The 26,089-nt window shown below is 37.1% G+C and overlaps 1 protein-coding gene across 1 annotated transcript in view; it reads right to left on the bottom strand.

The window, feature by feature from the left end:
• Nucleotides 1-26,089, bottom strand: part of LOC123764778 (phosphatidylinositol 3-kinase 92E) — a 46,044-nt gene that overhangs the window by 8,565 nt on the left and 11,390 nt on the right. The window contains 17 exon segments of the mRNA XM_045752899.2: nt 2,163-2,305; nt 3,072-3,260; nt 4,239-4,386; nt 6,034-6,158; nt 7,340-7,483; nt 8,402-8,532; nt 9,637-9,816; nt 12,115-12,165; nt 12,167-12,397; nt 12,970-13,194; nt 14,034-14,224; nt 16,291-16,420; nt 17,546-17,671; nt 19,261-19,377; nt 20,896-21,011; nt 22,840-23,068; nt 24,511-24,722. Coding sequence (XP_045608855.1) covers nt 2,163-2,305; nt 3,072-3,260; nt 4,239-4,386; nt 6,034-6,158; nt 7,340-7,483; nt 8,402-8,532; nt 9,637-9,816; nt 12,115-12,165; nt 12,167-12,397; nt 12,970-13,194; nt 14,034-14,224; nt 16,291-16,420; nt 17,546-17,671; nt 19,261-19,377; nt 20,896-21,011; nt 22,840-23,068; nt 24,511-24,722 — 2,688 coding nt within the window.

Genomic DNA, 26,089 nt, shown 5'->3' with positions numbered 1-26,089 from the left:
GAAAGGGTGTAGATGCATGGCCACTGCAGCACCTCAACACAGGCTATAGGGGCCTAGTAGCCTGGTGGATAGCGCACAGGACTCATAATTCTGTGGCATGGGTTCGATTCCCGCACCAGGCAGAAACAAATGGGCAAAGTTTCTTCCACCCTGAATGCCCCTGTTACCTAGCAGTAAATAGGTACCTGGGAGTTAATCAGCTGCCATGGGCTGCTTCCTGGGGTGGGTGGGGGTGGGGAGGTGTTTTTTTTTATGTGTGTGGGGGTAGGGGGGGGGGCAGTAGTTAGTAAAACAGTTGATTGACAGTTGAGAGGCGGGCTGAAAGAGCAAAGTTCAACCCCCGCAAACACAACTAGGTGAATACATTATTGAAGGACATTTCCTTGACAAACACTTGAAAAAGTGCATTTCAAGCACTGTAATGTAGGAACTCCAGAATTGGTTCATATATAGGAATGAGGGGCTAAAATAGGGACTGGGGAGGCCAATTTGTGAATAATCATATTGAAAACCTCAGGAAATTTTTTTGGGTAATGCACAGATCGAACAGATCGAAATCAAAAGAAGTTTGACCACCTTTGGAGAATAGTAGAGGCAGTGGTCCAAAACCTGCACACAGAAATAACATCACATGAGACCAGAAGGCATGGCAGGATGTGCAGAATACCCCCATTGAAAAGCAGAGGTGCAACAGGTACTCTGAGAGGGAGCTCTATCAACATCAGAGGCCCGAGACTGTTCAACACACTTCCACTACACATAAGGAGCATAACTGGCCAACCCCTCACAGTGTTCAAGAGAGAACTCGATAAGTACCTCCAAAGGATACCTGATCAACCAGGCTGTGATTCATACGTCAGGCTGCGAGCAGCTGCATCTAACAGCCTGGTTGACCAGTCCAGCAACGAGGAGGCCTGGTCAACGACCAGGCCGTGGGAACGCTAAGCGCCGAAAACACCTCAAGGTAAGGTAATGTAACCTGAGAAAGCCCTTAATTGCCCCAGAGTCACTGGTGGCCAATTGTCATTTCATTTAGTGCCAGATTTAGTGTAGAATAGAACCAATGAAGAGCAGAGGTGCCATAGGCACAATCAGAGAACACTGTATAAACATCAGAGGTCCGCGGTTGTTCAACGTCCTCCCAGCAAGCATAAGAAATATTGCCGGAACAACCGTGGACATTTTCAAGAGGAAACTAGATTTATTCCTCCAAGGAGTGCCGGACCAACCGGGCTGTGGTGGGTATGTGGGCCTGCGGGCCGCTCCAAGCAACAGCCTGGTGGACCAAACTCTCACAAGTCGAGCCTGGCCTCGGGCCGGGCTTGGGGAGTAGAAGAACTCCCAGAACCCCATCAACCAGGTATCAACCAGAGGGAAACCACTTGTAAAAACATGCTGAAACAGATTTCAAGATCAGACACACAATGAGCAGTCTGTCCACTTCGAATAATGCATCACATTTTGACGTTAAAATCCCAATGAACAAAATATTGTGTACATAGTGGCTCACAAACATTCACATTTTCTATGTGTGTGTGTGGGGGTCTTTTGGTTAGGTTAGATATTGCTGTTTTAGTACATCATTTTGTCCAGTTGTGGTAACTCAAGAGGACAGGCTGCACCAAGAGGTGACTCCTTCAGATATATTAACAGTGCACGTTAATATAGTATTGATAAGCTAGGGTAGGCAGGAAGATCAAGGTCATGTTTCCACACCTTACCAGCCAGATAATTTGACTTCATATGTTTAATTTAATTTAAATTCATTTCAATTTTCAATTCAATTTAACTTGACAATGTTTAACTAAGGCTGGCCACAATGTATGCACTATTGCATTAAGTAGATTTGGAGTTGTGCGGGTAACCAGTTTCATGCTAAATTTTTATATACACGTGCAAAATTTGTTGCCCATGAAAATCAAAAGCCATCTGTACAGCAGTGACAAAATATATGCAAGTGTTTGGTAAATAACCCTCAGATTAAGGCCTTTAGAAATACGTTTTCCAAGTAAGGTATTTAGCAATAAAATGAATAACATTTCTCAAAGGTTCACAAGAGCTTACTGTAAGTTTACTGTTTTATTTTCATAGTTTACTGTAATTGTAGTCAGTGCTCTTAATAACAAACAAAATAGGGCTAACATTAAATGAAGACTCCTTACCTAAGAGAGATCCTTTTCTAAATGCACAAGTTGCCGAGAACATGCCTTTCTGTCTTTGAATGTTGGCAATAGTTTCAGCATTCAATACAACTTGAATGATGCCTTCTCGATTGTCAGTCGACATACATCCATAGGGATTCATTCTGTGAGGTGGTAGAATTATGATTAGGTCATAACTGAAATAAATGAAATGAAATTCATTTCATTTGTTTCGTTTCAATAATGCTCGTTTACAAATGATCACCTATTATATGCTGTAGTCAAAATGAAGAATTCATAATAAATAAATTTTTTGTGAATATTTATATCACGACTGATGTTGTGTGTAAATCCTGGTTATTATGTAATGTTTGCGCTCACCAACTGTCATATAGTCATGACTTGGATTTGAAAATGTTTGCCAGTGATTGCTCTATCATATGCCATGTTCAATATGATAAATACATAATAAATCAATTTTCTGTGATTTTTAGTTTAATAAAAAGTTAAAGGCAGAAGATAAATGTTATAAATGTTGTCTACCTTTATACAAATTTGTGTGACAGTAAAAATATCTTGCTATTGTACATACAGCCTTACTTAACAAATGGTGGTTACTAATATCACAATATCACCTGCACCATTTCAACATTAGATGGTTATCCAATGATGATATTTTGTCCCTCAGTTAGCTAAGAAAAAGTAAACTATCAGGAGAAAGTGCCAAGGTATATAGCACTTGGAAGGGATCAGGCTACAGATTTTGGATGAGACGGGTGAGGGGGCAGGGTTTATGGTGCCCAACCACTTGGACGGTCGGGGATTGAACGCTGACCTGCATGAAGTGAGACCCTCGCTCTATCGTCCAGCCCAAGTGGTTGGGCAAGCAAAGTGTTTAGCTAAGCAAATTAATGCTTGCTGTTGACTTACCTAAGGTCCATTCCATTATCCTTCCAAATTTTATCCATAACCCGGATCATCTGCAGAGTGAGCATGTCCTGTCGCAGATCGTCCCCATATTTGTAAAGAAGATATATGTTTTTGCCATAAGAATCTCCATTTTCGAACACAAGCCACAAGGGTGCCATTTTACTGTCCTTGTGTTTACATTCATCTGACCTAAAATATATAAATTAGCATTTATAATATACCTTGTACTATAATTATAAATGTTGTTCATAACAGTGTTTGCATAACATTTTACACAAATATATTTTCAAATGACATTTGAACCATCTTGGCTCTTTCCTAATAAACCACACGTCAATTTTATGCAATGACTTAAAGAAACATTATGTAAATTTTAAACAGATTGGGCATGAGTAGAAAGTATTTCTGTGGAGATGGCATTTTTTCTCTTTGTATGTTCCTCTCTTATACAGTACATACATACATTGCTGTCAATCCCTTGCATTATGCAATGGTTATACTAGGCATTACCTGTATGCACATATAAAAATAGTATCCAGAACAAGGTTTTTGACTTTCTGTATTGAAACTGACCTTATTTGTACTGCTAAAAGCCATGTCCTCAGCATAGGAACAATATCCCCAAAATCCTAAGTCACTTTTCAAGATGGCTAACATTTACTGGAGGCCTCATATACTGATTGGAAACACTGTGAACCAGCAAGAGCTGAAATATAACACTATTTTCCCATGTACGCTTCAGATTGAGTTGTGCAGGCTTTGCTTTACACATGATCTACAGGAATTAACCTAAATCACAAAACACTGACTAGCAAAAAATATATTGGGTTATCAGTTTAAAATTTGATCATCTGGTATTCATCAAACCCTTTAGTACTCACCTAATTGTGCTTGTGGGGGTTGAGCTTTGGCTCTTTGGTCCCACCTCTCAACTGTCAATCAACTGGTGAGGTGATGTTTACTAAGGAATGTTCTACTTGTTAGTAGAACAATGTTGAATGTTGCTAATGGAATGTTTACTAAATGAATGTGAATGTACTAAGGAATGTTTGTGATACCTTAGGTGATGTCCTGGCAGGAAACAATGCAATGGGCAGTGGCATTGGAAGGAAAACAGAGAAACTAAAATGTAATGAACAGTATTAAAAGAACCATAAAAACACTTACTTAATGGTGCTAATCCTATACATAGGATCAATTGGGTTGAGAAAATGAGACAAGGCCGCTCTGGCATGTGGTTTTTTCATGAAGTCCTTCATGAGCTTCTCGGCTCTATCTCTCACAGCACGATTATCATTCACTATGTCTCTCACCTCTGAAAGATATAAACAAAAAGGTTCCATATTAAGAACTTATATTTATAGTAAATATACTCAAAAAGGAGCAATATATGTAAATTTGAAGAAATAAGTTAATAATTTAGCTGAGAAGTTTATGAAACACTATTTCTGAGCAGTATAGTCAGTCACTCACTAAGACAAAGCTCTCTTGTCCCCGGACTTGTTGGGACAAGACAATATTACACACTAGCTCAGCAGGAAACTTTTCAAATTGTCCCTGTCAGAACATACTGGTGATGGGGAAAACTGGAGAGACTATTCAACCTGCAACATTGACAGAAAAGTGCGCTCCATAACTAAGAGCCTACTCCAGGCCCAAGCTGACTACACATTGTCAAACTGCACCCTGATAAACAACTTAACACTACTAGTTTATTAACTACCTATTTCCACCAAAAGACATTGTTACACAACAACACTGTCCACCCACCCTACCACCTCATTTCATCCTGCACCAGAAGTTGAAGCACAGAGAAACCAAGGAAGGTTAAGAGGGAAGTGTTGAGTGTATTGCTCAGAGAAGCATGTATCATAAACACAAGCTAGATTTCTGAGGTATCCCGTAAATTGCTCTCTAGAAAAAAAAAGGAACAACAGCTACACACCTCAGTACCAACCCTGCCTGGGGTTAAAAGAAGAGCCTGCCAAAGATGAAACCCTGGCAGTAAAGGTGGGGAACCCTAAAATATGTATCTGGAGGTAAACATTCGGGTGATTTTTCACAACTCTCCTTTCTGAGTTATGATGTCAGCACAGGATACTGCAGAAGGGTGTTCTTAGGATATATCTGGCTGCCTCAGCTTAATCAAACAATCTGTGAAGTAACTAGGAGATACCAGCCTCAAGGATTCAAAATGAGAAAATTTGCATAGAGCGCTAAGAAGCCAGGAAATAATGGTGCAGAAAAACTACAGATCACTGAATATGTTGCATCAAAGATCCTGAAAAGTTCTTGGCCAAAGATAAAGGGTTTAGAATAAGACACACAAAAGTGTCTCTATGAGTAAAATAAATAACCCCCAGATGATGAAGTTGTATGGAATTCACTTAACTGATTACCTATCACCAAAGACTTGCCAAGAGTAAGTCTTGAAGGATTCATCCACAAAAGAAAGACATACCCATAACTAAGGAAAAGAAAGAAAATTCAGCACCTTATCAAGGGACTAAGCCAGCCCCAAACATGGATGCAAATTAGAGCTAAGGTTGTTTTCCTCAATTTAATTTATTTCCTTCAAGCAATGGTTTGTGTTGGTATGTCAGCACTTTGCTACTAAAGAAAACCCTCTCTGAAACTTATTAATGTTTGCTATGAATAGTAATTGTGAAAAGTAATGGCAAAAGGGTATCAGTTAAGAATCACTTCTGTTTAAGGGGGACTACATGCACATTGTACTATTAAATGTTCTGCCCCTATATAATATGAATGCAGTGTTCGTTACCTTTTTACAACTGCAATTATTAAGTTGCTTTATCATTACAGCTGCCTTTTGTATTTATAAAGCAATGTATTGATTAAATATATTTCAGATAAAGACTGTATGAAGGAGAGTATATTAAGATACAGCAATATGCGTACCTAAATGTTGCTTAATTATATAATTATGTGATTGAACACTTACCTTTGAATTTACCGAGAGCATCCAACTGTCGAAGAAGAATCTTCATATGCTCTACAGATCCGCGGCAATAGGCTTCCAAGATAAGCCCAAAACGAATTGAAACAGAGGGCACATGCATTTCTGACCTTTTAAAAGAAAAATATAGATGATAAGTAATCTACATTAATACATAAAACAAGATTTATAATATTTCAGAGAAGCAATATACTGTACTGAACAGAGAAATCATGATAGAATAAACTGTTCTGAACTTTCAAGAATTCTGATCTATCAATATTTTTAACCATTTTCACTATTTATCCCCAAACTTTTGTGATTTTCTCATCACATAAGACAAGTTCACAGAAAGTTTATAACTGATGAATGCATTTTAATATTAAATACTGTAATAAAAATAAATTAAAGCTCCGAGCAGAATCATTCGGTTACCTTAAGAATGAGAACACATTGTGTTCTTGTATAGGATCATGCACAGTCAGGAACTCACACCAACACAGGAACCATATACAAACATCTCTAAGGGTCTTTGTAGTATTTTTTGGCAAGAATTATTCTTCACAGGCCCTATGCTTCATTTATAAAACTAGTATTGTACTGTATTTAAGGAGATAAGGGCCAATATTCAAAATTTACTAAACAAAGTTCATCACTTAAAATGAAAATCAGTCATATGGATGAAAATGATATATCACATGGTGAAAGTTGTCATATACGGGTTACGAATTCCAATCTACTAGGCCTAAAACTACCAAGGAGCCATGCAATAGAGGCAACATTAACAAGAGTCATGCCCACAACTTTAATGTGTGATAGACACGAGACCCATGTGGACATGAGCTGAAGCACCTACCCAGAACTATAGAGAGCAAGAGTCCAGGCTATTATGGCACACAACTAGGGCACAGGGGTACATACACAAGCAAAAGCAGCACTCACGCCTGGTGAACTGAGGTACTCTCTAGAGGGCACATGGTACTCAACAGAAATCCAAGATTCCAGGGATCTGGTACAAATTATTTGTTTGGAATTTGTACATTTTTGGCGCATGGGCAAAATGACAATTTTTTTTTCATAGCTGCTGTCCAAGGGTTGAACCTAATTTGAACTTTTCTACAGTGCCTCCCTAGTGCTTTATATATGACCCAGTGGGGACTTCTGACAAGATCTATGCAGCGGTGCCTATGTATCATCCTGCCTGTGTTCGAGAATCCTAACTATGCGTTATGGAGCAACCAAAAATACATGTTTATAGAGGTGCTTTACCTGTTCAAAGCCTGATGTTTATGCACAAGACTCATTAAATTACCTGAGATGCCAAAAGAAGAAATGGCCAATTCTCATATTCCTGAGGGCACGGTTGAGAAGAAACTCGACCAGGTGACAGTAGAGATAATTTTCGTGCTTAAGGGCCTGAACCAACTGGAGCAAGTATAACAGCAGGTCATCATCACTGTTGAAAATATGTGGCTTATTAATAATACAAAAGGAGCACATTATCACACATTATTGTTTAAATAAATACAAGTTCATACATACAAGACAGCTACGCGTGAAGTGTACTTGTATACTGCACTGTATAATGAACACATATATACTGGATAAAAATAATAATAATATAATAATAATTATAATAATAATATTAATAATAATAATTTATTTGCAAGAATGTACAATGGGTTGGTGAGATTACATAATTTTTTTTTTTACATTCGTTCAAAGCCACTAACGCACACAGTGTTTCGGACATTATGCATGTACATATGCATAAAATTGCCACTATACAATTTTAAGAAATAAATTAGCAAAAGAAAATCATTATATTAAGAAAGTAATTATCAAACGAAAGCCAGTATACCAAAATAAAATTAATAAAGGTCGGCGTTCAATCCCTGACTGTCCAAGTGGTTGGGCACCATTCCTCTCCCCCCCCCCCATCCCAAATCCTTATCCTGACCCCTTACAAGTGCTATATAGTTGTAATAGCTTGGAGCTTTCTCCTGATAGTTCCCGCTTCCCCCCCTCACAGCCTATTTAATACACGGTGCAAACACAGCCCCTACGTCCCTCCATACCCCCTATAAACAAGGTTACTCAGGTGTACTCAATCACTAAACAGTTATGGTATACCGTACAGTAAAGCCTCACCGCTAGCAGTTCTCACTTGTAGTTTTGTTTAATATACAACTGGTGGCCAAGGTCCAGCACTTGAGTTATGTCACTTGCATATTACATAATTTTTTTTAAAGACTACATTAAAATTATAGGCCAGCAAAAATGCATTAGCTGATCTTTCAAATGCAGGGATACTCTTACTTATTGTAGGTATCAACACAGAAGATTGATTAAACCATATTGGTACATAACTTACCTGATACGGACTAGGCACTCTATGGCATAACTCCTGACAGCTGGTTCAGCATATGCATAATCTAGAAGTTCCAGGGCTCGATCTGGAGATAACTTGGGCCACACTTCCAATAGTGATATCATTTCTGCTACCTAAAATGTTTGAAGATTAAGATGCACTTGTAATGAAAACCGGATGATAAATTATTATTCAAATGTACAGTATTCCTAATAAATCAAACATCATAAACAATTTTAGTCTTCCATTGTGAGCCTGTGGAGACTGCAGCTTTTAAAATTAAAAGTAGATCACATTAAGGATGCCAAGGGAAGTATTCTTTGGTCTCCAATCCCAGTATATTTCATAATCCTGTCCAGAGATTTCTGACATACGATCCCGTGGATGCTCCAATGGCCAAAACTTTGATACGTTTAGACGTCATATCACCCGCCAGGCTCAAATGACTTTAATCACAATTGTGACAGGTATCTTTGCAACTGCTTGTGTGGTCAGGAAGACTGAAACCTAATATATAGAACAAGAAGTCCTTCATAGAAGGCTAAGCAGTGTGAACCAGGCATGGAAAACTTGAAGTTTGATGTAATAATAATTGTGGAGGCTTCACCTGTTCCCTTCTAATTTGAGGGAACATTGGATACAATGTTCTCTAATTAGAGAATTGGTTAATTCCCTAATTCCCTCTATTGGGAATAATAAATGTATCCAATACAGAACTGGATAAAAGAAGGCAGCCAATAGTCCATTGGAAAATAAGATGTATTGTATGGTAGCCAACTGGTCTTAGGAAAATTCAAAGTGTGGCCTAACTCAGTTGGAGAAAATCTTTGAAGTAAATTAGTATGTTCTGACACAATGAAATGCAAAGTCAAATAAGTATAGAGGTGAGAACTGAGCTAGAGCCCATGGATAAGCAGCCAAAAGTGGACACTATCTGTGTCAAGCACTTCTCTGGATGACTGCTGGATTGTGGGGGATGCTCGTTTGTCTATGATGATATATACAGTACTGGTAGCGTGAATGATGCAATAAATAGATGCATGATATTTCCCTCTTAATATTTATAATTTTCCGTCACTATATTATCACTTTTTTCTCCAGGGTGATGCCTCTCTACCCAATGGAAGTAGGAAACAGGGTCATGAACATGAAGACACATGATGTATGTTTGTAACCCTGCCATTTTATTTTTGTTTTCAGAAAACAATGATCAATAAATAAATTAGACAGCTCCTTACTTCAGATTTATTATCCCACTCTACACACTGCAACAATTTTGGGAGAAGGTGAGGGAGTTCTTTAAGGCAGACATTTCTTAAAGACCACAACAATTTGCGTTCCTGCTCATGAAGCTCTGTCAGAGGGTCTCGATCTGCTATTTGACGAATCTCCTCCATTGCACTTGGGGTTGGAGTGCCCTGTGCAAAAAATGATTATATTACATGACTGTATAAAAAATAAATTAATAATCATTCTTACGTTTTTCTCAATAATTAAATATAATGAACATTTAGAAGCTGTAAAATACATTAAACCTGCAAACACAGTGTGCGAATTTTGTATACAATGAATTTAGCCATTTTTGGCTCTAGACTCAACTTCGCTTCAAGTAAATTTAGTCAAATTGATTACATGTTAATTACTCTTGATTATTATTTATATATTCTAAAAGATTGTTGAAAAGTTTGATTTTTTTTCTTTATAGGATTCAAGGGAAAGCATAAATGAATATAGGTGAGGTGACTAAAAACAAACAAAATAGTTTCAAACTTAGTTACTTTTCGCTCAAATATTTTTGGGTGCAATAATGCACATGTTCTAAAATCTTTTAATTAATAACCTAAATGTATAATATCAAGGTTTATCTTTTCATTAGGTAATAATTGTCATAAAAGTGTCAAATCTTGGCAATTATAAGGATTAAAAAGCAGGGCTCTATCAAAATTCTCAAAGGTTTTAATTTAAGAAACATGAATTAATACAAGCTTCATTGATCTTGGATAAACTCTTGTGCATACTGTACTGCATGTTAATGAATGCTATTGTCTAAGGTTTAAGGCTGCCTTTTTGTGGCCTTGGCTTCCAGTGGTCATGCTTGTGAGCTTCATGCCTTGCACGGAAGCACGATTTCTGTTCTTTTGATCCTGGAATTCGTTACCTTTGTGTTCTGCCTTCTTCAGGATTTTTGGCTAACAAAGCAACTTCCACTTCCACCTTTTAGAAGGATGTTTTGGTCATTAATGCTTGATAGATCTGGCAGGAGGTGCACCATAATATTTGTTCTGTCACTTCTGTGTGATGTTATTTCTCCACCACTTCGCACAACCCAGGGTAGATATTTTACTCTGTTTATTAACCCCAATGTCTTAAATCCCTTATTCAAGGCCCAACTCTTCCAGATCATCCAGAAGGTACTATAGTTCAATTTAGTCAGTCAGTCCTTGCTCCTATGTGCAAGGGTTGTGCAAAGGTATTCTGTTTGGGCTAGTATTCTTTGCTAATATGTCCATTAATAATATCCGAGCTTTGGGTTTTTGGCAGTCTAACGAGATGATGGTCACATGTTATCTATTGAATATTGTTGCCTTTGCTGCACATATGTGACACTTGGGAGTCTGATGTGTAGCCTGGTATTTTTTCAGCTTCTCCTTTTTCAGAGAATCTGCCCAGCTATATAGCCTTGCTGGATTGGCTTTCTCTGCATCTCTTCATGTCTGGACATTCTAATGCAGGAATATTTACATTTTTTTGGCCCACAGGGGGCTAGGTTATTGGTTTCTTACCTGTGTTTGTCTTCCAGGAAGTAGCAGGAAAAGTCTTGGCACTCATTTCCCTTCTAGCTGTCTTTCCACCATCTTCAGTTTCAGTTTGTATGCAATTATCAAGTTATCGTCTCTGTTAAGTCCCTCTATTTTTCTCTCTACGTATTTATTTAGCTACAAGTAGCCATCATGGGGCTTATCCAGAAGCCAGCATTGAACATAATGAAATGCCTCTCTGATAAAAGCCCAAGTGGATCCTTGTCTCCCTCCCTTCAGTAGTTCTCGGTTCGTTGTGGTGTTTTATCTGCTCCAGAACTGCTCTGATAGCCGACATTGAACCGAGCTCTGGGCTGTCTGATGGCAGCATGGGTTCTAGCTAGAACCCATTGAATACTGACAAGTTCTAGCTAGTTTTGAGTGTTTTCTTTTGCTTGCATTGAATTGTTTGGGGAGTTGTTTAGCAGATTCATGGCTTTGGGGTCTTGTGAACCCAGCAGTTGCCTGTAAAGCTTCGCTGACTTCCTGGATGCTTTGAAATGGTAGAATGTCATTTGCTCTCTGCACTTTGTGTGACGGCTTTCCTTGTTCTGGCGTAGACCAAATGAACTCGTGCAAATGGTGTGGATTGTAGGTTAAAGCAATCTTAGTGATATAACTACACGGGAGTCATGAGGACTCTACCAGAAAGAGGTGTTTTAATACAATAAAAAAACTGCTTTTTTCTATATACAGTATTGATTAAAAAACAGCCAATACACAAGATCATTCTTAAGATATCACTTGAAAACCTCAAACAAAATTAACATGGCAAAACCATAGTGATACCAAAATACATGAAATATGGAAAGAACAAATAACAATGAAGAGCGGGTAATGCAGCAAAACTATTTTGAAACAATCTGATAAACAATTATTTTGGGAGGAATGTCAATGTAAATCCACATAGGGCCCTACCTCATCACACTGTGGGTTTTCCTTAGCAGTCGAGATAATCTTATCCTTAGACTGGGAACATAATATTTGAGGCAGAATTGAAACGTGGGAAAGTGATGGTAAGGGTGACTGCTTGATCATGATTAGGGTTGCTGACCAAAGTACCCAGTGGGTTGGGCATAACGTCTCCTGTTTGATCCTCACAAATCTTCCAAGCATACAAAGACATTGCTCCTGTCTTTAATTGATTCCTGTAGTCAAAAACAGCTGTGTTCACCCAAGCCAGAGGGTTCTTGTACAATTCCTGAAAAAATCATAATGCATTCATTATTATTAATAATAGCATTAGCGTATGTTGTGGATGACAATTTATATAAATTATGGTATGCCTATTGACCTCATTTTGTGGGCTATCACTCCATAGTCACAGTTATAAAATGCTTTTGCGAAGCCCGTGAATACCACACCTGCATTCTGTTTATCTTCTAATGCCTCAGTGATTTTATCACTGATAATAATAATAATAATAATAATAATAATAATAATAATAATAATAATAATAATAATAATAATAATGAATCCATTGTGTAAAAGCTGCTTACCTGTTACCTACCTTACCTGACTATAGTGAGGTCTAGCTCTGTATGCCCTAACTCCTTGCTGTTTATACCTGATGCACTAATTATCTCTCTCAACATAAATGTTTTCATCATATTATTTTCTTAAAATTGTGTAAGGAATTGGCTTCAACAACCTCTTCCTTCAATGCACATTCCACCTGCCAACCACCCCGTACAGGGAACGAGAACTTCCTTACAGGTATGGCTACTGTGTGATTGTACACTACATATATATTCTTTTTAGTAATTTACATACTTGTTTAGTGCCAATTGAAGATCTTGCTTTAGTTGCTTTAGCACTACGGCTCGCTTCATAGATGGCTAGACAGAGACGCGTGTTCCTAGGAATGTTGCACACAGCTATGGCGAAGGTAAGATCTTCATCCACGATACCTGTCCCATCACTTATGTTAATTTCTTGTGTGGTTTTTGTCTCACAAAGTGCCCGACTACCATGATAAAGGCCACCTTCAATCACCACCTGCAAAAACATAAATAAAATATTATAAATATATATTTTTCATTTATCTATCTATATTTGTACACAAAACTTTTAAACATAACTTTTTCTATATTTTCAGCAGGATTATAAATGCATAATTCTACCTACAGTATGTCTTAACATTTTCACACTTTAGAAATGCTTCAGATTGTGATACAACCATAACATGTATTACACAGGGGTTTGGTCCCAGAAGTTAGAACACTAAATCAGTGCTATACAGGGTCATTTCAGTATAATCTATAGTACAGGCCATCCTCCAATTATGATACTATTTATTGCATCTATTTAGGGGAGGGGAGTGCATAATACAACGAACTGTTTTATGCCAGTAACTCCCGAGTTACAGCACTAACATAACATTCAGCTCTATGTTAATCAGTCGTTAGTTTGGAATATGCCAATATTATGGAAAAACCTTGATGCCTGAACATCAACCTACACTTCAATACCACAGGTACAGGATTGTTATTAAAAGATTAATATGAAATCAATGGGAATACTTATGTCTAGTGTAACAAAGATGTTACTCTGCTTTATACTCTTAAGACTAAGATAATTGATAAATATCTAACACTAAGGATTGTGTGTTTAAATTTAGCTTTAAATTTTCTTAAATTTACAAATTACATTAAAGATTTACTTACTGAATGTATAGCGTTACGTATAGTAACGCTACTTTCATGAGCACTAGAGTATGCAAGTGGCATCTATTGATACCATATGTTATGGAAAATTTGCAGGCTCAGCACTGAAGGCTGTACTAGCTATGAAATGAACTAATAACAGCAGCAGAAGTTTAACAAAAACCAACTTACCACAACCTGGTCATCAGTGAAAAGGTTCACATTTGAGATGTTTCCAATTCGAAAGTTAAATTCATCTTCAACTGTCCAAGATGAGACAAACTTTACATTTTTCTTTTTACTTAGTGTCATCCCTGAGAAAGAGCTCCGTAAATGCTTCACTCCAAAATCTTCAATTCTTTCATATATATTTTCAATATCAACTGTGGACAAAAGAACCCCTAATTAGTAAAAATATTATTATTTCCCTTTAAAAATCTGCAGAATCCTACAAGGCAGATAAAATCAATGTAAAGATCACATATTATAGAGATTAATTTCAACAATTGCTATAATACGCATTTGCATTATTCATGTAAGTGTTTTTGTAATCATACAGTGACAGGAATATTTGGTGAGTGAATGTGTTTAACCCTTAGAATGTGCATACCATCTTAAGATGTTCAACCCATATTATGCAGGTCACCGCAAGATGTTTTAGATACTTTGTAACATGAAAATCCCACTGGTACACGGTGTTCCAAACTGGTATTTGAGGCCTCCAGTAAACATCTGCCCTCTTGAAAAGTGCCATGATTTTAGGGACAGCACCAGAAGGTGCTGATGGTTAGAGGATGTCTACAATCAAGGACAGTCAATTTACATTGAAGTAGGGACCACAAGACATCATCATTATAAGATGGATGTGCAACCGAGTCATCAAAATATAAGGAAATTCTTGTATCCTTTATAGGTAGTTGGCAAGTACTCTAATATACCATCACATACTGCTGTAACAAAGAGTGACATAAATGTGATATCAAACGTCAGAAGACTCAAAAAGTCCATACACAAACGATACACAGAGAGCTGCTAACCATCCTAAAATTACTGGCTGTTGACCTCCTGAAAGAGATGCAGCTTCTGAAAAAGCTCTGGATGTGGGCAACAGGAGAGGACTGGAAACAGAAGCTGAACTGGCCATATGGATGTCAAAAGAATGATGCCACTGGCGAATGTCTCAGTACAGGATGGTTAGATAGTGATCCTCAGAACCATCTCTAGGTAGACTCAAAGTATAGATTATAATACCCACAGAATTTCAAACCAAGTCCTAAAGCCTGTAAGTTATCAGATTAAAACTCATTACCCTCAAGGTTTTTGGAGAAGCTATAACATTTATGAATCTGTTAAGTCATGGGATGAAGTTAAAAAGATGAGCATGAATAATGTGCAGAAAACACTCCTCTTCATTTGTAAATGATTTAAAGGAGGTTTGCTGAATAAATGAAGGTGACAAATAGCAGTGTGCATCCAATATAGAAATTGAATCTGATCGTTATCTTGATGAAGAGAACGTAGAAACTTGGGCTTTCATTCAAAGGTCTCTTCAATGACTACCTTTATGGCATTCGAGTGAGAAGAGGTCGAAGATGAAGCAGCTGCAAAGGTAGAAGATGAGCCACCAACCCAACCAAAACCACTCCTGAGGATTGAAAATGGCAGAAGATTTTAAGAAGATTGATGAGGGTTTGGTAATTTTGGAATAGCGAGCTCGCAGCTCCAAAGAAATTCAAGCAAAAATATTCCAGACTTTTGTGGTATTTAGCAAAATACGTTGCACAGAAATTTTAAAGAGAAAATTCATTTAGTTTTTCAAGATTCACCAACAAATTTCTACAGAAAAAAAGCCTGATCCAGAACCTGTAGAATTATATCAAGCCACCATAACTTAACAGTATTTTTCAAGTTGATTGTAGCCAACTCTCAAACCAGTGCAACTTCTACAGTACATTCAAGTTCAACCCCAGCATCACCTACTACCTTATCTTGCATGTGTCATTAATGTTATAGGTCATCAATCAGTATTATGACCAATAAGCAGGCTAATTCCAGAATTCAAGGTAAATATTACAAGTCTTTGTTTATTTTTCACATAAACTTCAGTAATTATGCAAATTTTGGGGGCTCGGGAACGTAAATTCTATATATATAATTAAACCTCTACAGTACAGTATATTAAAGATGGTTCTGAGGACTGAATAAATTACTTGCGAATAGTTCTCATGGGCACGTTGAGTTTGTTAGTTGAGGGCTCCTTGTATGTGTAGTTGAACTAAAATTTTGACACTGCTTTTTTCCATCATTATCCCTATTCTCACATTCATGAGAAAGGGTTTATATCTAGAACAAGTTTCTCTGATCTACAAGGTTCATACTGAACTACTTTAAACTATGCAACAAACTTTAGTATAATAGGAGAGAGATAGCTACAGAAATGGTCTCTTACCTTGAATAGTTCCTCGATGAACAATGACTAGAGGTATTGATGAGAACTCATCTTGGCACACATGTTCGCGAATATACATATATTGGGAGAGCGGCACATCGGCAATTAAATATTCTTCTCTGCCTGGCGTCTTAAAATATAACAAGTATTTGAGTCAGTACTTGCAGAAAAATATATAACTTCAGTACAATATATTCAGTTTATTCAATACTAACCAGGCAGGAGGCCTGGTCAGAGACCGGGCTGCAGGGACACTGATCCCCCGGAACCTTCAACAAGTAATATATATAATTATGATAATTGAAGATAATAAGCATAATGGTGATAATAAGTAACAATGTGGCTGAAAATTAGTACCCCAACCACCACACAAAAAATAAATGTAAATGACGACATTTTGGTTCATCGTGAACGCCTATAAAGTCAAAACTTTCTGTTCACATGTGTGTGGGTTGGGTTACTAATAAGAATGAGTAATGGCTGATAACAATTAATCCATAAAAGAAAACTATGATATAAAAAAAAGAGTGATTATTCTACACTTAATTCTGTATATAAAGTTGAGCAGTAGTAGTGGATAATCTGAAGAGAATGTGTGTTGTTGGAGATGAAGAGAATTAGAATGAATGCAAGAGTTTATTAGTAATCCAAAACTCAATATTTCACTCCTAAGGAAAACTAAGCTGATAATGGAAGATAGCAAATATTGTGTCCCTTTATAAATCAGGTGATAGTGAAAAAGAGTAATCTCTTAGCTTTAGGCTTGTCTCATTTGCAAGTAGACACAATAAAATGTTTGAAAAGGTCATTAGAAAAATGTTCATAAAAAGTCAGGTTCCCTGGTGGGGTGGCTTCAGGGACTGCTATCAGTTAACTCCCCCAGGACAAAAATAAGACATACAGTGAGATGAATTTTAAAAATAAGGAAAGTGCAAGAAAACTACAATCCAAATAGATCATCTTGTAGAGTCCAATAATCAAAAGCTTTTAGTAAATCCATTCAAAGATTAATACAAAACATGAGATTGATACTGCCCTAAAACAGCAAACCAAAACATTTTTGGAGAACACAGATTAGCCAAATCTGCACGAAGCTTAACCTGAATCTACACAATGAAATAACACCAGTAGAGTAAAACTATTATTTGATCTATTATTTGACACACTTAGAATAAACATGTGCCTAAACTAAGTTTATTTTGTAAGAGGTTACAGTCATCAAAATCTTACTAATCTTACCTTCTATGCATCTCACCTTTAATACATAATTTTCCGGAGGTTCATCCATTACAAAAGTAATTGCTAATTTTGCAAGGCCCATATTCAAAAACTCTCTTGTTCTAATATCAGGCTGAACTCGAAAAGTAAATGTCGGCTGAACCTGAAAAAAAAATCAGAAGATTCTTAAACATTGAGATACAGTATCAATGAAAGCATCATCATATTAGAAGTAAATGTACTCACATATATATCGCAGTTAATCCTGACATTGGCCAGAGTAGCATAGTCTTCTTTGACTATGTTCTTGATGTGACGGCCAGATGATAGTTTTGTGACTGTACACTACTGTATATTAATGTTAGTTGCAGGTGGTGGGACATTCAGGTCTGACTTCACTTCCAACTCATCGCCAGCACAAGGTTTTGGATGTAACACACCAGAATTACACAGGCAAGGAGGATTATCTCTTGGAACCCACTTTTCAGTTTCCGATGACTGTCGTATCTGCTTTCGAAGTTGGTGGATTGTTCTTATCCTGTTCTCTTAGATTTTGTAGACCTTGTATGGAACCAATCAATATTCAGATACCTACAAAAACTCCAAATGTTGTTGAAAATTTAGGTCTATATTAAATGTTGCTTCTCTGTCAGCGTGTGTGAAAATTTCATGCAAGCAATCCATGGCCACCTCACGTTGTTCCGTGCCCTCGTCATACTCGATCAACTTATGAACAGAATCAAAGGATGCATAAGAGTTCTTTATATATCAAACCTATAAAATGAACCCTCACTATTTCTGACTTCAATATTTGTGAAATACAATGTCCACAGGGTAAGAAAATTAAGCAAAACTTCACGACCTTGAGCTTGGTTAGGCATTCTTAAAGTTGGTGCTAGCTTTTAGTGTGCTTTAATGAAGTTTTGCATTACATTCATACTGGTTTTATTATGTTTAGCAAACATTTTGAATTACTTTCTTGCATTATGACATCTAAATGTGCTGCAATGCCTGCTGCAGCCCATGAAAATGTTTACTCTCATCTTCATAACTGATGAATGTGCAAAACTACCTGGAAAACTAGGTCCCAAATGTACACCATAAATATCAACCAAATATACCAAAAGATATGGTAGGAGATGCAAAACAGACCCAGTGAAGAGAAGAGGTGACATACCTTGCAATGATTTCGGGGCTTAGCGTCCCCGCGGCCCGGTCCTCAACCAGGCCTCATTGGCACAATCAGAAAACACCATGAATATCAGAGATCTTCGACTCATCAATATCATCATAAATATAAAAAATAATTGCTGGAACAAAAAGTAGACACGTTCAGAAACTAACTTAACAAGTTCCTCGAGGAAATGTTGCACCACCAGATTATAATGGATAAGAAGTCCTGTGGGCTGCTCCAAATGACAGACTTTTAGATCAATTTATCGCAAGACAAGCCTGAACCCAGTCCCAGGCCCCAAGTCCCAGGCTGGGCTTGGAGAGAAGAAGTCCCAGGCTGGGCTTGGAGAGAAGAACTCCCAGAGCCCACTCCAGGTCACAACATTCCTAGCTGAATTAAACATACAGTATCTCAGGAGTATCTTAGCAGATGGTTAATACTATGAATACTCTTGACTTTTCAATTACTATACTCTTCTTATAGTGGAAATTACAAATTATTGACTGAATTTTAAATAGTTCTATTTTACACAGCTAAATGGAAATTTAGACAAAGTTCATCTTGCATAACCTAATTACCTCCATAGATGTATCAAACTGGACTGACAACAAAAGTTGCTCATCGTGTAATCTGTCCGTGATATATCTAGGCAGATCGGTGTTTGTAGCAATACGTGCTGGATACTGATACTGCACCTATAACAAAGACAAATACAAAAATTTAATGTCACATACAGTACAGTATTGATATACGACAACATTTGTAAATATTATTTTACCTAATATACTGTCTTTATAGACATCAACATGCAATCCAAATTATGCCAATTCTGACATCCTGTCACCATACTGGTTTAAAATACAAAATATAAAAATGATGATTCCCTTTAAAGTTTATAGAGAAGGATGACAAATCCCTGGCATTAGGAACTATCCTAACAAAAAATATTAAGCTCGATTTATATTCTCAAGAAAGGTGAAGAATAAGGAGAAACATAAATGTAGAACTGTACAGTATATAAATGGATGAAAAGGTGCAAGACGGAAGATATCAATGTAATACACATATTACATATATCAACACAAAATAGAACACAGAACAATGAATGCAAAATAGATAAATATATGGATACAATCTGAATATATTTTGATTAAAAAGAACTACCGGTAGGTAAATATTGTTTTTATTCACCGTGATGCGAGACCTTAAAATTATGACATTCCCGTGATGCGCCGAAAATAATTTCTTTGACAAAAATTATTTTATCTTTTTATATTGTTAAAATATTGTATGTGACATACTTCACCTGTGATGGAGCTGAGAAGTTGAGCAAATTATGGGCGCTGAGTGATGAAGCGCTTCGGGACAATAGACCCCGCCACCCCGTGGGGTGGCTTTTCCAGCGAATATAATTTTTCACGATTATTTTGATCTCTCTCATTTGTTTCTTCTCTAGTTTTTTGTTGTAATATTATTCAAAAGTATGTAATTTGTGGAATTCATATAGTTCAATGTGTGGAATATCGCTATGCTAAAATTATGGGGCACATATGTGTGACATGTATATTATATACTACGTTCAATCAAACAGTGTTTTTGCCGTTAGTACACTATATACACATGTTGTATATAACTATCTACATGGTTGTGCACCAAAATGAACCACAAAGATTGTGTGTCGAGTGTGTATATACACAGAACAAGAACCCAAGGTCAGCCTAGTGGCCGAGAGCTGAGTGTGGCAGGGCCTGCCTAAAATACATTTTTACATAATTCTTTCAGTCTCTGTGAATGATTTTATATCTTGTTTTTTGCAGTAATATTATTCAATAATGTGTAATATATGGAATGTATAAAGTTAAATGTGTGTAACTTCGTGATTCTAAAAAAATATGGAGCTCATATATGGTGACACATATATTCTAAGATCAATCAAACTGTGTTCCTGTTATTATGCTATATATGCATGTTATATATCACTATCAACATTTATATGCACCATAACATACTAATAAGCAGTTCTGCTGGGGTATGGTGATGAAATCAAAACACAGCATGGAGCGGGACACCACAAGCGTAGCTCTCATCCTGTAACTATATTTGGGTAAATAAGTATGGGAAAAATACATACACTGTAAAGGAAAATAAGCCTTCTATAGTTTTCACTTTTCTTATATTCCTATACATAATAAAATGCTACAAACTCAACTTACTTGTTCAGACCAGGTTAATTTATTTCTTGCAGATACAACTTCGTCACACACTGCCTTCATCTTCCACCGAAATTCATTCACCTCGGGATTTTTAAGTGCATCAAATTTCTGGAGCTCTGAAATTTTATTACAGTACATTATTAACAAAATTATGAGATGGTTTGGGCATGTTGAAAACATAGATGATGATAGACTGGTGAAGTGTGTATCTGAATGATAAAGTAGTGAACAGTGTACTGTATTTGAGTCAGACTGATGTACAGTACAGTATATTTGAGTTATGACTGGTGAACAGAATATTTAGGTGGTAGACTGGTGAACTGTGCAGTTTGAGTGAAATTGAGGGTAGGGGGTAGAACAAGGCAGAGAAGAAGGGGAGTGAACACAGTTATCGAATGCGAGAGAAAGTGAAAGTGTAATATGCATGAGAAATGGTAAGGAAGAAGTCTGCATGGAAGCAGTTTGTAAGAAATAAGTGAATCTGTTTGTTTGTATAGAGTATGACAATTCATGAGCACTATATTTAGCTGTAAGAAATGCTGGGTTGCTGCTGTTGTGGATGACCGTGGTAGTGTGGTAGGCTTCGTAACTCATTCTTGTTATATAATGCAACTTACCCCATGGTTACCTTGCAGTGGTTCTGAGGATCAATGTCCCTGTTGCCCGGTCTCTGACTGAGCCTCTTGGATGGTGGTTGGGCCAACCAAGCTGTTAGATACAGCTACTCACGACTCGACATATGAATAACAGCTTGGTTAATCAGGTATCTTTTGGATGTGGTTATCAATTTTTTTTGCTAGTTATGTCCCTAATGTTTAGAGGAAAAGTGTTGAAACGTCTTAAGCTCTTGATGTTGATAGACTTCTCTCTTAGCACACCTACTGCACCTCTGCTTTTCAACAGATCTATTTTACACTTCATGCCATACCTCCTGGTCGCATGTGATATTATTTCCATGTGCAGATTTGGAATGAGTCCCTGATATTTTCCAAGCATAAATTATTACATATCTCTTCCACTGTAGGGAATACAGATTTAAACGTTTTAAGTAATCCCAATAATTTAAAAGTTTTATTGAGTGGATTCTGCAGTAAAAGCTCTTTGCATTTTTTTCTGGGTCAGCAATTTTTCCAGTTTTGAATAGGGCTGTTACTGTGCAATGACATTCCACCTGAGAGAGAACAATATCTTATAAGTATCATTAACCACGTAAAACGATTCTTCGCGGCAGGGGATCGTATTCCAGGGACCTGTCCGAAACCGCTACGCGTACTAGTGGCTGTACAAGAATGTAACAACTCTTGTATATATCTCAAAAAAAAAAAACAAAAACAACTTGCAACACTTGTTCAAAAGGTTCTTGATATCCAACCTGTCATTTATCTTGCATTTATGACAACTACTTTATTGTGTTCTTTAACCCTTGGACAACAAAATGGCTACTGAAACTGAAAGGCAAGAGCTATGAGGAGAGACTTGAGGTGTTAAATATGCCAAAGCAAGAAGATAAAAGAAAAAAAAAGGCGATATGATTACTACATACAAAATAGTAATGGGACTCAACAAAATTGATAAAGAATTCTAGAAACCTGCAACTTGATGAACAAGGGGTCATAGATTTAAGCTACAGAAACAAAAGCTGCCCCTCCCCCCCCCCATTTTTTTTTTTCATTCTGAACTTCTGAAGACCGATTTATCATTCCCCTCCCCCCCTAGCTACCACCAGGTAACAACCCTACAGACAAAAAGAGTGAGCCCCCTCCTTCTCCTGCTGCCCTACTAATTTAGGAACGACGGGAATGAGAGGAGAGAGGTATGTATTGATGGGACAGCACAGAATTGACCGTTATACATCAAGTAATAAAAAATTTAGGTTTAACAGACTGTCATAAATAACACTTTGCATTACAATATAGAAATAATAAACATTTTAATTCTACCTACCTTTACCAATTAACTGGCCAATTTGGAGATTGAGTAATTTTTCAGTTTCATTGCCCTTCCTTTCAACCACTTTTAAAATACACATAAAGGGATTGATCTCTTGCAAACACTTGGTTTCATCCATCAACTCTACCGTTTCAGCTCGCTGACTGATACACGCAAAGTGGTACGACGAAAGCTCATGGAGTGTCCCAAAGAGAGGATACTCGCTGGCACGCTCCCATAGCTCCTGTAAATAAATAAAGATGTCAAATTGCAAAGTTATTTAGAGGCAAATGTAAAAGGAATTAGATAATGCCTCCATTACTAAAGCAAACTTCCAGTGTCAATAAATGATAAGATTGATAGATGAGTAATTAGTAAACAGGATGTCATCTTTGCTACTAGAGCACTTGGTACTATTAACACTCGTATGATCTAGAGTCTGCTGGTACATCAGACAACCAAGGTGATTAGGGCCTAAAAGGCCTTATGAATTGCCGCAAACAAATGTTTATGAATTGTACTTTTGTTCTGCAGTTAATAACCATGCCGTATTTTTTTTGTTTACATCTCACTGTTTGTAAATTGGAGAGATGGAGAGAGAGATGAGACATGAAACAGATGGAGAGAAAGATGAGAAAGATACATAAGAAAGTGGATGGTTCAGCCTTGGCACCTCTTCATCCAACTATAGCAATTTGTGTATATCTATATAAATCTACAGTAAATAATATAATAATTTTTACTGCATTTATTAACAAGTTTATAGGATTAGTAAGTAAGTAATTACCAAAAGAAGGCACCAAACTGGGAAGGCTATGTTATGTAGCACTTACAGGATTAGTGTAAAACTCAATTACCGTATGTTTGCTTTAGGGCTTCTGGATCCTGCTAAACAGCTGTAACATTAATGTCAGGAGTCCCTGAAAATTAATTCTCAGCTGATGTAAATGCAACACTTGGCATCTAATAAATGCAGTAACATAATGTCCATTACACACAGCCAAGTTATATTTCCTGCAGGCTTAATCTCTGGATGACACACATTCACTGACTCTTTAAAGTAACGTGTTCACTAACACACGAGGAAACCACACTAACGTGACATATCAACAAGGAAAGCAATTGGAGCAATGAGGGGATTCGAACCCTCGACCTGGGTACTCCCAAGCCGCCCACCTTGCCTCACTGATATATCACAGTAGAGTGATTTCCTTGTGTATCTCCAGCTGGAGCATGTGGTCGGGCGACTCCATTACCTATATCAGAGTGCATGAGGGAGTTATATGTAAAACCTGGACTGGCTTCAGTAGGGGCCTCCAGACAAGCTGGGAATTCAGTGGACTTCACAGGATGTACAACTTTTACCATGTCGTGGTCCAGAGATAAGGTGCACAGCTTGGGAGTACAGTACCCAGGTCCAGGGATCGAATCCCTCCAATTTATTCTTACAATCATTAAATGTGAAATAAGCAAATTGAATTTAATATTAAACTTATAAATACAAGAATTACAATAACTAGACTAGTGTTCAATATATTTATAATATACAGTACTGTATTCATATAATATACAATACTGAGTTTGCATAAAACCCTGATCATGTTATATTTAAGACCGAGTCAAACAAATAATTAAGAGTACAGTACAAAGAGCAAAAAAACCAAAAAACCTCATTAGAGGTTTTACCTCTTTAATTTCCTCAAGGGAAGCACTAGTGCTGACATTATGTTGAATGATGATGCTGTTAGGCATGAGAAAATCCACTTTCACTGTTGATGGAGTACCGTGGTGGGCCCCAAGGCCACCGAACTCCATCCCCAACCCCTGCATGGTGTACGGTGGGAAGGGCAGGGGCCGTGGCCTCCCCATGGAAACACTGACAAAATCACCTGCACCACCTAATTATGGAAAATGGAATTACAATTAACATTTCACTATCATGCTGAACTAGTAGGCTGTTGTTAATTAATCCGTAGCTCTTATTTCTTAAGATTTATAAATCATTTGAAGTTCTGATACTAACACTCAAATTACATTAAGTGTAAGAAAGCTATATAAATGTAAAAAAAAAAATGCAATAAATGAGGATATCTCGCAATAATTATTACCTCTACTAGTGAAAGAGGGTAATATAAACTTACACAAATAAAGCCTGCTAGCACATAATAATGATCACTCAAAGTCTACATAATATTACATTATCACAACTACTCAATATACCAACATTAAAATAATACTAACAATGATTAAAAAAATTGGTTGAATAGTTTTATAAATCAGGAATAAAGTACTATAAGAGTTAAACCCACAGTTCCCTGAAAATATACATGTTTGGAAGGCATACATCCATACCATAAACACTGGACAAACATACATATATAGACATACACAAATACACCCACATACATACATTCTGAAAACCTGTTTATAGGTACAGAAATGCAGTTATACTCATGCTATCCCATCGTATTCACAAATATTTTTAAGCGTCTAACATGTCATTACCTAAGTGTAATTACCTAAATGTAGTTACAGGCAGAGAGAGATGCTTGTTCCATCCTCCTAATAATCTTTGTCCTATAGTGTTTTGAAGCTTCCAATTGTTTTGGCTTTACACTACTTTCTCCTATTCACAGATAATGGGTAAACTGGAGATAAATAGAAAGAATAAAGAAGGGCAAGATGGGAAGGACTAGTGAGAGGGAGGGAAGTAAACCAGGCAACAAAGGACCTTATAATGCAAACCGAGATGGAGAAAAAAGATCATGAGGAATAAGGAGAGTAAAAGAAATGAAGGCCCTATGGAGACCATCAAGAGGACATTAGTTGAGCTATAAAGAGATAGAGGTAGTGGAGACAAAGGATGAGGATGAGGAGGGAAATGAAGAAATTGAAATCAGAGAACCTATGCAGGGAAGCATGTTAACAGCTTTAAGGAAAGGATTACGGTAGTAGTAGTAGAGGCAGGTAAAAATGCGAAGGATGCAATTAAAGAAACAGCAGAAGTGTTATAATTGTAATAGAGACTGACCTTTCAAAGAAGGTAGTGAATTGAAAAAAAAAAAAAAATATAGGGAACGGTCAATTATTATAAACAACGTGACAGAACCCGAGGGAGCCACATGGCAGGAGAGAAGAGATGGAGACTAGGATAAAGTGCAGGCAAGTAGGACAAGCCAAGAAATATATAATTTGTGTAGAATATAGGGAGGGTCCATAATAGACTACAAAGACCAGCAAAGGTTACCTTCCAAGGAAGATATCC

The sequence above is a fragment of the Procambarus clarkii genome, chromosome 48 (assembly GCF_040958095.1).
Source record: "Procambarus clarkii isolate CNS0578487 chromosome 48, FALCON_Pclarkii_2.0, whole genome shotgun sequence".
Taxonomy (NCBI): domain Eukaryota; kingdom Metazoa; phylum Arthropoda; class Malacostraca; order Decapoda; family Cambaridae; genus Procambarus; species Procambarus clarkii.
The sequence above is the reverse complement of the archived record's forward strand: the minus strand, read 5'-3'. Positions and strand labels throughout refer to the sequence as shown.